This window comes from Typopeltis vanoorti, chromosome 14, assembly GCF_054136105.1.
Source record: "Typopeltis vanoorti isolate ZY-2024b chromosome 14, IOZ_Tvanoo_1.0, whole genome shotgun sequence".
Taxonomy (NCBI): Eukaryota; Metazoa; Arthropoda; class Arachnida; order Uropygi; family Thelyphonidae; genus Typopeltis; species Typopeltis vanoorti.
The window spans coordinates 106,328,439-106,344,609 of NC_143562.1; the positions used below are offsets into that span (position 1 = coordinate 106,328,439).

General features: G+C 35.4%; 1 protein-coding gene and 1 long non-coding RNA gene across 5 annotated transcripts in view; one reads left to right on the plus strand and one right to left on the minus strand.

Moving 5' to 3' along the window:
- Positions 1-16,171, minus strand: part of LOC150099820 (uncharacterized) — a 607,255-nt gene that overhangs the window by 578,359 nt on the left and 12,725 nt on the right. For all 4 annotated transcript variants that reach the window (XR_016549418.1, XR_016549421.1, XR_016549420.1 and 1 more), the window contains exon 2: positions 8,026-8,123. This is a non-coding gene — a long non-coding RNA (uncharacterized LOC150099820). The remainder of the gene's footprint in view (positions 1-8,025; positions 8,124-16,171) is intronic.
- Positions 14,915-16,171, plus strand: part of LOC150099822 (insulin-like peptide receptor) — a 538,418-nt gene continuing 537,161 nt past the window's right edge. Inside the window, 1 exon segment of the mRNA XM_090403498.1 lies at positions 14,915-15,041. Within this exon segment, the coding sequence (XP_090259624.1) occupies positions 14,915-15,041 (127 nt within the window).

Below are 16,171 nucleotides of genomic sequence, written 5' to 3' on the forward strand. Positions count from 1 at the left end.
TTTTCAACAGAATGTTAGTAATAATACCAAATTTTCTCAAACGCTTTTGCGATGTCTAGGAATACACTCCAGTGTTTTGTTTCCAATTAAATCCAGCGGTGAGAAAGTAGAATAAATACTTCCCCCCCCCTTTTTTTTTCCTTTGGCTAGATGGGTGAAACAAGAATGCTTTTCATATTCCCTGTTATCTGTAGAAGAAAATTTATGGATGGGTATTATTCAGCTATAAGCTCTGATCTTGGCAGGAAGGTAACAGCAATAGCCGAGCCTCAGTTAAAACTTCATTGGCCGCAGCATTGCCATCCATTACCCTCCCTGGGTACCCATTTTAGTCGCTTCGTACGACATGCATGGACTACAGTGGGGCTATTCTTATCCCGGCCACCACACGGGGATTTACTACTACTTTTTTTTTTTTTTTTTTGGCTAGATGGGCGAAGTAAGAATGCTTTTCATATTCCCCGTTATCTGTAGAAGACAATGTAAGGACAGGGTGTTATTGAGCTATGAGCTCTGATCATGGCAGGAGGGTAACAGCAATAGCCGAACCTCAGTTAGAACTTCATTGGCTACAGCATTGTCATCCATTACCTGGGTACCCATTTTAGTCGCCTCTTACGACATGCATGGACTACAGTGGAGCTATTCTTATCCCAGCCACCACACGGGATACTACTTTCTATTTTCTTTATACGCAATTAATTTGTTTAACATTTATTTCGCTGAAAGGTGTGTGCACCTCTCTGCTCTTATTTCTGATTTGGTATTCATGACTTTAAGAAAACCGGTCGGCTTAAATTATTCTCTACGAGAATAAAATCCAGTCTTATTCATTCTGATGGCTCAATTAGATGTCGTTAATCTTTTTTTTTTTTTTTACTATCAGTTAGAATCGAACAAAATAAAAAATAAAAATCTAATAAGCAGATAATATTCGCGCAGTGTTATCCAGATCTACTTTACTTATTGTAATCCACGATATTTTAAAACATTTCCACTAGAAACTAATGAAGGTCGATTCATTCAAATTAAATACAAATGTTTAGTTTTGGATGTTCGTTGGCGAATATGCTTTTATTTATTTATTTTTAAACCGTTAACAGACGCCGCGATTTATTATTCAATTATTAAAATTTTCCACTGATACGGTAGAATGCATTTAATAGCGGAATAATTAGTTTATAAAAGTGATTCGACCCGCGTTTGTAATCGACACGAAGTGGTTTCAAGATTGAGAATTCGATCGGCTAATTCTAGCAGATTACCGTATTTCTGTAAACTTTAATATACAGTACTCTAAATTTCCGACAGTTATACACCCGGTGTGTGTAGTTTCTATATAAACAGATTTATGTATTTATTCTACTGACTCCTGCAATGCAGTCACGTGCTAATCGCGTGAAACGTTCTGTAATGTAGTTCCTTTACAGATGAGCGGAATTCATTGATTCCAAACGATAGTTTGCTCATTCAGCAAATTATTCATGCTGTAGCTTTCTCACTTCCCGTTGGATGGCAAAATAGTTTTGATTGACATGAAAACAGCAGCTGTTTATCAGCCAGGAGAAAGAAGATCCTTCATCTCCAAGTTTTATCATTTACTTACATCATCTCTGTATTTCCATCTGAACTGCGGCTTTCACGCTGTGACCTTTGTCGACGACTGTGGCCATGTCATTCGGATTGTATCACACAACAGCTGTGCCCACACCAATCGAATCCTCGGAATCTCTCTCTCTCTCTCACATACACACACATACACACAACGTATCGATAGAACAACAGACTACTACAAACAACCAGGGACATGCTAACTAAGGTCAGCCTACTCAGCTATACTCGCAAGTCGTTAAAAACAACGCTAAAAACAAAGACGAATCCGAAAACAATCCTTGCTATAAATTAAATAGTAAAACCGATAGCTCAACTAAACAGCGAAGAAACCAAAAATCTTATGAAAGAAAAAATAGACCAAGAAAAATAAAAATCGGAATCACAAAAATGAAAAGTATTAATAACAGAGGAGTGTTAATTGAATCCAAAGAAAGACCGATATAGACTTGCTACATAACGAAATATTTAAGGAATGCAAAGACACATTAGTAGCAAATCCCAGTAAGAAACATCTTCCAAGGCTGATAATATATGATATTCCCAGCCTTGGAAGATGTTTCTTACTGGGATTTGCAGAACGAAGAACTTTTCATCGGCGACACAAAGATGACACAGAAATTTATCATGACAAATAAAAAAACGAACAACAGAAATCTGATTATAGAATTCTATCTAACGGCGAGGACCAAACTGCTGAAAAAAAAAAAAAAAAAAAAGGTGGTGTCAAAATGTTGTGGAGAATTTGCCATTGTGCTGACTACGTAAGCGTTCTGAGATGCTTTAAGTGCAATAAATTTCATCATCATACACGAGACTGCAAGGGAAAATCCACCTGTCCATTCTGCTCTAAAGAACATAAGTTCAGCGAGTGCCCACGAAATAAGTCCGTGATGAGTTGCATAAATTGCCAAAATCATAACAAGCATGCCAAAACCAAAAACGACTGCAAACACGTGGCATTAAGCAAAGACTGTCCGACAAACAACTACTACAGACAGCTCAAAATTCAAAACATAGATTATGGAAAGCAATAATAAAGCTTACATAAACAGCACTACTTCCCTTCTCTGTCAAGCCTTCAAATAAATCTACAACAACGCTCTATCAAGACTGTCAATAACTTAACAGAACTCATAAATAGAAAAAATATAGGACTGGCATTAATACACCCTACAACATCAACAACAAAATATGCGGCTTTCCAAGTAATTTTAAAATATTTTCCAAAGGAGCTGAAAGAAAGAGAGCTGCAATACTCATGGTCAACCCTGAAGTCGAGGCAATATGAATTTCTCAGCACAGCAACGAGGACTCGGTACTTATTGAAATTACGTACAGAGGAATTAAAATTTTTGCTGCTAGTATGTATCTAAACTATCATCACACTGACATAAAATACGACTTAGAAAAAATGGGCAACGTCGTGGATTTAACCATCAACCACGGCCTAATTATGGGAATAACGAAAGCACAAACAATAGAAGTAAAAATTTGGAAGAGTTCACAGCATCAAACTCCCTACACATACTAAACGATGACAGTAGCACTCCATCATTTGAAAATACCCGAGGAAGCAGCTTCACTGATCTGACACTGGCAAACAACGCTATTTTACCCCGGGTTTCTGAATGGAAATGCGAAGAAGAGGAAAGCTGTTCTGATCATCGCATATTAAGTTTTAATATCAGTAACAAAAATATAAACGGAATAAACAACACAAACCATTGCATTAACATCTTCACCAATGAAACCAATCTAGAGATATTTGCTAAAGTAATAAAAACCGAATTTTCATGCCTAATCTCAGAACATCATTTTAATGGGATCAGCAAACAACAGCTCAGATTAGACAAGAGCCTAGCCATCTGGGCATCAGAACAAGCCAATATAGACTTCCTTGCTTATGTGCTTTCATCAGGTCTGAAAAAATCCAGGGACCAAACACTCAGAACAACCAAGAAGCTAAACATCGAAGGAAGAAAATCAGTAACTTGGTGGAACCCCGAATTAACAGCTAAGAAAACGTGTTAACGCACTCAGACGACTATACCAAAGAACATACAATAACCAAGATTTAAGAGCAGAAGACAGAACTACTATAAAGCCAAATACAGCTATCAGTCCAAAATTACAAACGCGAAAACAAAATCATGGAAAAAATTCTGTACTGTTTCAACCGTATCGAATCCTTGAATTTGCATATATAAATTAGCAGCAAGCAAGAATAAGACAACATCTATATTATCAACTATCAAGAAAACAGACGACACCTACACTAAAAAATTAGCAGAAACTGCAGCTTTTATTATGCTCAACAAGTTTATTCCCGATGACGATGAATCAACAGACAAAGAAATCCACAAAATCTACAGATGAAGAATGAAAGCAGACAGATACTCCTCACGACGACTTATTTACAACTAAAGAAATCGAGTCAGTATCAAGATCAATGGATCCAAGTAAAACTCCTGGAGAGGACGGAATAACCAGAGATATACTACTAAGAGCGTTTGTCGAATTCCCCGAATTCATAACAACAGTTCACAACGAATGCCTAAAAAGAGGGCGATTTCCTGTAGTATGGAAACATTCTAAAATTATGCCCATAATGAAACTGCAGGAAAAGAAACATCCGACGAAATTAGCAAATACAGGCCGATCAGTCTCATAAATTGCTGGTAAGGTGTTAGAAAAACTTCTGATAAACCGAAATGATGCACTTTCTACTCAAGAAACCTATTAAGCAGTAATCAGTACGCATTTAGACCTCAATCCAGCACAGTAGACGCAATCATGGAGGTAAAAGAGTTCACAGAAGACAGTCCACAGCAAAAAAAAAAAAAAAAGACGTACTACTGATCTCACTCGACGTACAAGGAGCTTTCGATGCTGCGTGTGGCCAGCCATAATCAATCAATTAAGAGATTTAAAATGTCCAAAAAACTCGATCCAAGTTTTTTGGACATTTTACTCGATCTTACAAAAAATTATTTTACAGACAGAAGAGCAACCATGCTATTCCAAACGAAAGAAGTCAAACGAGGCTGCCCTCAAGGTTCCTGCTTGGACCAGGCTTCTGAAACATCCAGTACGACTCGCTATTAAGACTTCCTCTCACTACTGAAACAAAAGTCACAGCTTTCGCCGATGATGCGATGATAATGATTCGGGGATGCGACGGCTTACAACTAGAAGTAACTGCCAACGAAGACCTCTTCAAAATTGCAGAGTGGGCACGCGAGTTACATTCAATAGCAGCAAGTCTAAAGTGCTTCAGATCTCACGTAAAAAATCAAACCAACCTGTTACCGTTTTCCTAAACGGAGAAGTTCTCGAGGTAGCCAGTGAGCTAAAATACCTAGGGCTAATAATAGATGAAAGATTTACCTTCAACAAGCACATCTCATATGTTGCCGAAAAAAAGCTTACAAATTGTTAACCTTCTAGCAAAGTAGGCAAGGATTAAGTGGGGATTAGGCCAACGAGCGCTGAAAACAATATATACTGGAGCTATACTACCATTAATATCTTCTGCTGCACCTGCCTGGAAACGTTCACTAAAATCAAAGAAAAATCGACAAAAACTAAATAGAGTTCAACGCCTTATAGCCATACGTATAATTAAAGGATACAGGACAATATCTTTCGAGGCAGCTTGCGTTATTGTAGCTCTAACACTGATCTGAAAATACAAGAATTATCTCTAATATACGAAGTCACTTCCGGAAGATATAACGAAAATTCTAACATTGATCCAAATTGCTACGAACGTCAGCTTCACTACAGTAAGTGGCCTTACCCAGCAAAGAAAACAAATATTAAGGAGAAGGAAAGCTCTGAAAGTGACGAATTCCATATATACACTGACGGAAGCAAAACTGAAGGGAATGCCGGCTGTTCTTTCCTTGCATATAACAGGCAGTCCATTATACAAGAACGCGGCTCTAGACTGCATCCTCTCTGTTCCAACAATCAAGCAGAACAACTTGCTATGGTTCATTCACTAATATATCTGCAAGACGACACCTCTCATCAAAAGACAGCAACAATTTACAGTGACAGTAGACGCACTATAGACGGCATAAAAAACAGAACAACCATATAGCGTTAATAGAACAGACAAGAAAGCTGGTTTGGAATCTCACTCTATCGGGATGGGAAATCAAGTTCTGCTGGGTGAACGCACATACTGGGGTTTGCAGGAAACGAGAGAGCGGATCAGTTGACTAAAGAAGCGGCTAGAAACGAACTCCCTAGAAACAAGTTACCAAAAGTACTCGAAATCGGCTATAAAAACACTTTGAAGACGAAAGAAGCCTAGACTTGTGGGAAGAAGAATGGAAAACATCAAAAAACGGATCATCAACAAAAGAATTCTTTCCTAGCATCAGAAGCAGACTCCGGCTGAAAACACACGCCATTTCTTCAGGTTTAACCACGCTACTAACGGGACATGGAAAACTAAGACACTACTTACACAGATGCCATATCCTGGAATTACCATCATGTACATTTGTAGTTCACAACTTCAACAGACTGTTGACCACATACTTTACGACTGCCAGCTACTGGACTCCATCCGGATGACCCTAATGCAAGACGTCATTGCTTCTGGAGACAAGTGGCCAGTGTCAAAACAGAGACTTATCGAAAAGTATTACTCAGAACTAATTAAATTTTCCAATAAGATCAACTACCAGTCGTTGTAAAGTAACTGATATTGTATGAATTATATAATGTAAATATATGTATATATAAAAATGTAAATATAAATATGGATATAAAAGTCGGAATATGTACACATAGATGCAAAAATGTAAATGTAAATATGAATATTAATACAAAATTGGAAATATAAATGTCAGTCAGTACTTGGAAGCTACGTGTAATATATGCATTGTATGCAATGGAGCATGTAGGAATAAATTACCTCCTGGTAAAAACACACACTCTTGCGTAGAAGCTAACGAGTTGATCCTGTTATATCAAAAAACGATTCGCAGAGAAAATTTCTCTCTTCTCAAAGCGGAAAAGAATACGTAATAAATGATTGAATATAATGTTTTAAAGATGTAAGATGTTTGTTTTTCAAATAATAAAAGATCCCAACTTAACCAATATTAAGATCTTCCCGACAAAAACTGCTGTAGGAGGACATCACACTCACTTCCAGCACCAAATTATTACTGAGATTTGAACATCAAGGATTCTGTAGAAATATCTCTAACTGCTTCCCCTCTCTTATTTAAATATTGTGCTGGTCTTTAAAGTTATTAACAAAGGGATTTTTCACTGTTAATGTGAATTACGTCATTAATTATAACAGTGCAACGCATGCACAATACAAAAGTTGACTTATCACGCAATGTCCTATCATTTTATTTAGATTTTTCCATCCGATTCCTTTATGTATTAGGCCTAAAGATCTATTATAGCCAAGTAACTCGACTTTTATAAACGTAGCTGTCTCTGTTTTCATCAGTAGATATAATAAAAATAAATTATTGATTTATTAAGGAAAACAACATAGAAATGATTATAAATTTCATATAATAATACTTTGTTCGAGTTCGGTGAATACTAATTCTCAGAAACATACCAAGTCCTAACGTTTTTTTTCATGGTTACTTTTCATTTCCTACATATATGTTTATTTTTATTATTAAGAACGCTACAAAAGTATTGAAAGTCTGCACCCAAACATCACTTGATTGAACATGAAATCTTCCTATGCCCTCCAGGGAACATTTCTACCGGGAATCTCCCTCACAAAAATATTTGATGGCAAGAATCATACTTATAAAAAATGGCAATAAAATTTTTCTAATTTTAAAGGCAAAATACTTTAATAAATCATAATAAAAATAGTTTTATGGCCCGAAGGCTGCTTACGAATGACAGTATATTCTATAGAATATACAATAATAGGAATGCCTGACCTAGAAAAGCTGCAATATGTAACCATTCACTTTAAGAACATTTATGGGTGGAGTATTTCATTTATTTTTTTGCTAAGGGTTAAAAGACGTCCTCACCAAACGTTCAATTATTATTTTAGTGCTATATGTCAATGATCTCCCCCAAACAAAATGATAAACATTGTTGTACAAAAGTGGGTCTGTTAAAATATCCTCGCAAAAAACAAACATTGTTTGGATCCGTTTTACACCTTTCAAAATAGCTTCACTGAATCCTACTGTGATGATTTTGATCACAATGAGACATTTAAATTTGGATAACACCTGACTCATTTGGTTTAATATTATAACTTGTAAACTATTTCATATCCTTTTTGAAATAAAGTTAGAAAATAACTTGAATAAATAAATAAATTTTAAAAAATTGGAAAAAGTTATACAAATAAATAAATTGAGAGTGAATTTACTTTTGTCAAAAAAAAAAAAAACTTACTTTATATAATGTTGGCTATTTTGGAGACAAATTTATAGTGTAAAATTACTTGAATCATGAACAGCATGAGCACTCGTTGAAAGGCCAATCAACAGATACTAAAAGAAAACAGCAAAATCAAGATATTGTAATCAATTAAAATCACGGTAAAAGTACGATTCGTTTTTTTTTTTAAATGATATTTAACTTTCTAAACAAATTTTAAAATAATTTTAAGAAAAATTAATAAAATATTTAAAATTTTAAATATTTTATATAAATAAACTTTTTTTCAAGGTCAATTAATTTTATATATTGACACCTTTTTTATTCTAAATAAAAATAATATAATCAGAAGTTAGTTAAAATTTAGTTAAAATTATTTTAAATTTTAAAAAATTCTTTCATTTTACAAGTTAGTAAATTCTTAGTAACTTGTAAAAAGTTTTTAATAATTTTTATAAGTGGAACTATCTTTTAGGAAAACAAAAGAAACTCAAGACAGATGGGAAAATAAGAAAATAATTCAAAAATAATTAGAAAATTTACTATAAGTATTCAAAAAATAACATCTTTACAGAATAACATAAATAATTAAATTACTAAATATACTTGAAATTTTTTAAATTAAAACTTCAGGGTTTTTGATTTCATATTCACAAAATTAGAAATAATGGTCTCAACGTCTAATTCCGCACATATATCATTTTCAATAGCTACTGCGGCAAACTAACAAGCCTTTTATGTGACATACTTGTTCTTAAGTAGGTTTTAATCAATTTCAACTTGGAAAAGGAGCGTTCACCGCACGCTGATGCTCGTAGTCAAATTGTCGTGTCTTCTTTTCGTCGAACTTCCGTACCAGTTTTAAATTCTTGTTCTCCATCCACCTCTTTTAGAACTTCTTTAAAATTTGTATTTGATCGATACTCTTGTAAGAATATTTTTAAGTTTTCGACAGATTGTAAAGCAAGTGTAATGTTCATATTTTTGTCTTGAAGCATTTTACTCACATGTTTATTCTGTTAAGTAAACCATGCCAAGTTATGAGAGAGCAAATAAATGTGTAGTCCTTTATTTTAGCACATAATGTTTGTGCTTCATACTGAGTTTCTTTATTAAAATTTTAAAAAGTGCATCTTAAATTTCTCCTAACTGATATCGTAGTGGGCGGATTGCATTAATTTTACTTTCCCATCGCGTTTCTGATACCAACCGCGCGGTTAGCCTAGTGGCTTTGCGCTTCGCAACCATATGCCTGGGGAAGGAGTGTATCAAGTTCGATTCCCGTTGTAGACGTGAGGAATTTGAGGATCTTCCTCGGGCATAGCTAAGTTAGCCGGTTTTGGGCGCGGTCAGTAGGGTTTTTTCCGCCAGTTTATCTGGCGTTTTTCATCCCGCAAACCAGCCCAGTAAACATACGCCTCTCAGTCAAAAAAAAATATATCCCCCCCCCCCCCCAGCGGCAGACCAGGCGACGGGTGGGTTGGGAGTAGTACTAACAAGAAGTCTCATCTAAGTAACACGCGGACCCTAAATTTTTTACGAACTTTAAAATGATTACCGAATGTTTGTAAGAGAATGAAAAGAAATTGTATATTTCTTGAATAATTGCAAAGAAACTAATTGTATCTGCATTCACTTTGGCTGCATCGTTAATGATTAAATTTAGAGTATGGGCAGCAAATGGCACGTAAAAAGCTCGAGGATTTTTGTTCAAAAGGAAATTTTGGAGCCCATATTTTTTTTCCGTTCATATTTGCCGCATTGTCATACCCTTGACCTAGCATGTCTCCAATGGAAATGTTCCATTTTTCCAGTTGTTCCATTATTGTTGCACATAAACCACGTCCTGTGGAATCTGATATATCTGCAAAACTTAAAAAGTTTTCCCAGATCTTGACAATTCCATTGTCACAGGAAACAAAGCGAATAATAAAGGTCATTTGTTCTGTTTCACTTGCATCAGGTGTGCAGTCTAAAATTATGGAATAATATTTAGATTTTCGAATTGATAATTAAATTGTATACCTGATTGCGTTACTTAAAGTTTCCAATATTTCCTTTTGTCCGTCTTTGCTCAAATAGTGTACCCTAATGTTTCGATGTAGGGCCCTTTCAACATGATTTTTCCATAACGGGATCAAACTTCGCAAACAGTTCGACCAATTTTAAAAAATTGCCGTTAGTTATTCCTTTCATATAATTTATCAGATGATCCGCGAAAAGCTAAAGTTTGGCTACCAAGGAATTTTATAATTTCAATCAAGCGTTCTAAAAGACTCCTCCAATGTTTCTTTTCCATTTCATACATGCTTTGAGTCTGGCAATCAATAGTAGTTTTGATTATTAAATTTTTATCAAGTTCCTTCCATTTTAAGAAATTTTTCATGTGAGTTAAACTAGTCTCATGTCTATGCAAAGTTTTACTTAAATTTCTCCAATCGTTATAACTTACTTGATTCAGTAGGTGCAAAACGTTTGCAACAAAAGCAAAAAACAGAATTTAAAGTTTCGGAATAAATGAGCCATGTTCTTGGCACGAGCTCCCCGTTTTCCATTTTTCTATTATAATACGTGTCGCCAAATTTACGACCTATGTATCTGTGGGATATATTATATTTTTCTTTTGTAATTTTTCATCAATATTTTCCCATTCTCCTGGATCTTCTAAATTTACAGACACTAAGAATGTGTTAATTTCGTGGTCAACTACAACCAAATCTTCTCTTAACTGTTTTTCACTTAAATCATGCGTCTTTATCTTGTTCAATGGTTGCAATAGTACTTTCATGAAAACTGAATGATGTGCACGGTTCTTCAACTCTGATTTCTGATCTGTCGAGTTGGTTACAATCTGCATCAGAATACTTTAATATTTTAACAAATTTATTAAGAGTCCCAGTTTATTTCTTAATAACTGCTTCTATCGCAGCATGACGCTTACGATTTTGTGCACCGGATAACTTTTTTTTTAAATTTTTAATTCCATTTCTATTTTATAACCACAAGAAATTATTACACAACACGACACAGAGACGAAATAATAGTCCGTACTGCGCTACTGTCAGTAGCCTACTGAGATGCGTACCATATGACTGGTTAACTAGCCACAAATGTTTTGTACGAAAATTCGTTTCTGCGCATAAAAACTGTTCACTGTTTCACTTTAGATAGACTGCAGTAGACACAACATTCTGCTGGCAAGTTTAGCCTGCTCTCGCTGCAAAATTGTAAACAGCCGGCTGATCAAAGAGGCAGCAATATGCAATTTTTTTAAATTTTTATTCGGTGTATCCGGCCTTATTTATTTTAATATTGATCATTCTAAGAATTTTTTGTTTTTATGATAAAAATTTTGTTTACTAAAAATGAACTTATTAACCATGCCCCGGCAGGATCGCCCGCATGCTCTGCATGCCTGCTTCCGCCGGCCCTGAATGTAATCCATATAGTGACGCAGTGTTTATACAAAGGAGTTTTGGGAAGAATCCCAGGGTAACGAATGGAATGCTGTAGCCAATGAAGTTTTAAGTAGGGCTCGGCTATTGTAGTTACCCAGCCATGACCAGAGCTAGCTCAATAACACCCCATCCACACATTTTCTTCAATCAGATGAAGGGATGAAGAGTCAAGGACTCGGTCCATCTCCCCCCCCCCGTTTAATACAGATATTCTGTTGAATGCTTGTACATTAGGCTCAACTGCGAAATTTTTAAGATTCCGCAGAAAATGAGAAGAAACGTTGCTTTTAATATGCCGAATTGTTTGGAACACAACCTTAAACGACCGTCAAACGATGACTGAAGAGCGACATCATAGTTTAAATTAACGAGCAAACCAAAGAAACGATAATTAGGTTTTCAACTGTCAACTGAGAGAAATTTCCATGACCTTAAGAATATTAAATGTCATATTCTTCACCTTTCATGAAATTACGTCGCGCATTTCAAAGGGGCTGCAAAATCATCTCTGGCAAATGCAAAATTACCTGTGTAGCCATACACATTCTTTTGTTCAAACTTACAAAGAAAATTATTCAAACTTACAAAAAAATTATGCGTTATAATTCAGAATATCCAGAGCCATCTTAACGCAGTTTCAAACCATGAACCCTGATTTTTTTGCGATTCGCTTTAAAAAGAAAGTATTATTTATCTAAGTTTTGCATATGACTTTCTTTTTGCACAAAAGTTTAATTCTTTATTTTTTTTTTTCTTTTCAAAAAATGGATGCTTGGGGGATATACTGAAATTAATATAAAAGATAAATTATAAACTCGTGGTGTCATTCACGTCTTAATTACAAGTACAGTGTATGAAACCCAACGAGACCAAGAAACGGGACTGTAGATGGCCAAGACAGAATACACTACTTGCAGCAGCTGAACTAGAAAGTACTTCGATGGAATTGATGTTCAAGATCCCAAGCAATCTCGATGTGTGATGTTCGGTGAATTATAACAAATAAATCATAAATCATAAATAAATCTGCCTTTCACTTGGTGGCCTGTTAATAGTCCGGGATATCTCTTGCGGATAGCAGGCATAAACTACTGGAAACTACTCGGGAAGTGAGCCAGTCTAGCTGGGATCGAGATAAGGTGTCCATATTCCTCGGAGAAAAGGGAAAGCGCTAATAAATATCAGCAGGAATGCAACCACTTTGCTTACAGGAGGCATGACATGAACAAGAGCAAGCAACTTAGCTTTTCGCCAATTCTACCACCATAAAATAGGAACGGAGTCTTCAGAGTTACGTCAAACGGCATAGCAAAAGTTCTGTTTGAAGAAACAGCTTTTAAAAAAGTTTATTCAACTGATCAAACTCGAGAGAATGCACTGAAGCGAACCTAATGGTAACGCATTAGCTACAGAAGAATCTTACTATCATTATTCATGTGCCCCTAGATGGAGTACAAATAGTACTTTGTGTGTGTGCATATATATGTGTGTGTGGGGGGTTCCACTTTTGATATAGTGTGGTCTGACATTATAAGGAAGCCAAGAGACATGTAGGAGTTCTCTCATTCATTTTCTTCGTGCCTGTCCCAGCCTTGTAAGCTTAACATTTATAACGAGTGCCTTACAAAAACAACTTTCGTGTTTGATACATTTAATGTAATCTCTTTTTTTTTTTTCATAATCTTTTGTTTGTTCATTTGATTTGAGAAAGAATAACATTACAGTAGAAAGTCAAGTATAATTGTGAACGTGGAAGCTAAACGATCCCAAAAGGGCAAGTATAATAATGAAAAGCCTTTTCAACAAACTTTAACCTTATTTCAAACTGATTCGGCAGTTCGTGGAACATAATTATTTTAATCTAACACTGCAGTAATTTTTGTTTGCTTTTAAAGGTCAAGTAATATACAGCGGCTCTTTTTTTTTTTCCTGCATTGAATTGACCTTATTGAGTTTTGAAGCTTGTGTTATTCTTAGCATACACATGCATCTAACAATGTATAAAAAAATGCATCGATTATAGGAAGTTGTTAGTATTATTTTGTTAAAAGATAAGAATAAAGAAGGTTAATCTGATATTTTGGTGATGTCTGAAGGTAGCACTGCTATCATTACCTCTTTTTAGCGTTTTATCGCCAGTGCAGACTGGCACTGAACAGTTATTGTCTTTGAAGAGTTTTGGTGAGTTTGGTGTTATCAGACTGTAAAACCATACTTCAAATTCCAAGAAGGGAACTAAACTACTCAACCAAAAAAAAAAAAAAAGGGAATTTATCTTTGCTGATTCAGACCTTTCGTTCAACTATAATAACAATGTTATCTTTAACTAAGAGGAAGTACATGTAAGTGCTCTTAAGTCAATAAACTAAGAGTTGTTTTCACTTGGTAAATTTAAAATTTTTCTCATCTAATAATAATTCTATTTATTAATTTTTTTTAAATATTTCATTGACAGCTATTTTATTAGGCTTTTCGTATTGTTTTATAATGTTTAACACGCTGGCCTGAGGCAGATAATATCATGACATACATGTCTTGGTATAATTCCAAACAATCTCTTCTTCAGTCTTCCATAAAGAAGTAAGTCTGGGTTCCGCTATGCAGTGGTGGATATAGTCTTATTGTTGGCTGATGGCAGGTAGCATTCAATGTCAATAAAAAAAAAATAATAATAAAATACGCTTGAGACACGTGGACGTGACGTAATGTATCCCATGACAACAATGGTTTCAACTTCCAAGAATGATACGCGTGACACCTACCAGATGTTTTTCGTTTTGATCTTACGTCCCAAATATTATTTTGAATCGAAACAAAAAAAAAAAAGCAATATTTTGCTAATGGCTGCATTTTGAAAGCAATGCAATTATGCAAGTTTGCGTTTATTTGGGGCTCAGCAAGCGGAACTTTCCCATCATTCACATTTTGAATATTACGTGGATTTCTCTTGGCATTACGTATCGGGAATAAATAATTCGACATAAATAATAAGAATGTAACAATCAGTTGGGATAGCTCAACTATGAAAAAAAAAAAAAAGAAAAGAAAGAAAAAGAGAGTTCTTTTACTTTACTTTAAATTCGACTTGGATTCAAACTTTCTTGAAACTGTAGGCTAAGAACCAAATTTTCACTTTCAAACTGCATTATGGTCCTTTCGTCAATAAGAACTTGTGAAGTTCATGATTAATTTACTAATTTGTTTATTTTTAATTCAGGAAGTCCAGGTAACGTCGAACTTCCTTAGTCGGTCATCGGCATACACTTTAAGAGGTCAAGGTCACTGACGAAGACGTGAGAGACACTGTTATGGGAGCCATTGCCCTACACCGTGCGTCGGCGCAACGTCTCACGTGGACTCCAGAAACTACGTCCCCACCTACGTGTTCTCATCTACGAAGGTGTGCATGCGCACATCGAGAAACCCGTTGCAGCTGCTCGGGCAATATGGCGTCTTGGCAAGCGAAGTGTGTATCGTACGGGAGTTCTCCGATGGCTGTTATGGTGGTTTTCGGGATTCTAGTTGTGCTCGCATTTGTCATTGTCACGGCAGAAGGTGCAACAGAAGAAGTGGGTAAGTCATCGTGGTTTTACAACCTTTCTCTATCTTTCTTTCTGGCTGTAGTTTGTAATAATGAGCCGAGTGTATCGTCGAAACGTTTGCATTCTACGTAGCAGCACTTTTCCCCAGTGAAGCTCTCTAATAACCCGAGATATAATCTCATAAGAGCAAATCAACGTACATGTTGACTAGCAGTGATCCTAAATAAGCAAATAGGAGTGATGTTTTCCTTGCGATGTGCTGACAGAAGCTCGCATGAAACAACTGCGTGTTTTGGCTTCTTGTCGTATGTGTGCGGATGATGCTGATGGCATTTATGAGGCGTTTCAGCCGGCATGGATTTGTTGCTGTGCGGGTTTTTGTTGTTTCACGTTCGCTAATATTGAGTACGAGAGACGTAACTGAATGTAACTAAAATGTAAGATGTCGGCACTTTTCGATGTTTCTGTATATGCAAATAGGGTAATCTGATGAAAAGTATTTGCAGATATGGATCGCTATTTTATCACACTTTACGGTCAATTTTTTTTTTGTTTTGTTTTGTTTTGCATACCTTTACATGAAAAATAGGATGCTCATTCATACCACGTTGTTCATTACGAACTCCAGTTTTTTTTTTAATTATTTTGATTATTATTATTTTTAAATGTATGAGTTTATGAGAAAACTATAGGATTACCTTTTCCCGGTATAAATCCTGATACAATTGATCGATTCATGTTTAACCCACATTCAGTTATGTGGGCTAATAGTATTATACCGCTGATTCAATCGTGATACTTAACTTAATGCATTCATTTTAATGTTTTCTCGTCGATTTTTCTTCGAATTCTATTATACGTTGATAAATTCTCGGAACACACTCATAATAATGAATCACTCTCGATCCCTTTCTTCCCAACACACTCTCCACCATAAATGACCATCTCTTTACTATCTCTACAAGATCTGGATGGCGCAGTTTAAGAATTTTTCTTCCATTTGAAGATATCGGCCTTTGTACTGATTGCGACATTACTCTGCTGATTTGACGTGGCGCTGTAACTGTGGAATCATAATTAATGTAGTTTTTTTTTTTTTGTTATTTTGAGGTCTCTGTAAAATATCATAATTAATAGGATTTTTTGTTGTCTTGTTTTTCC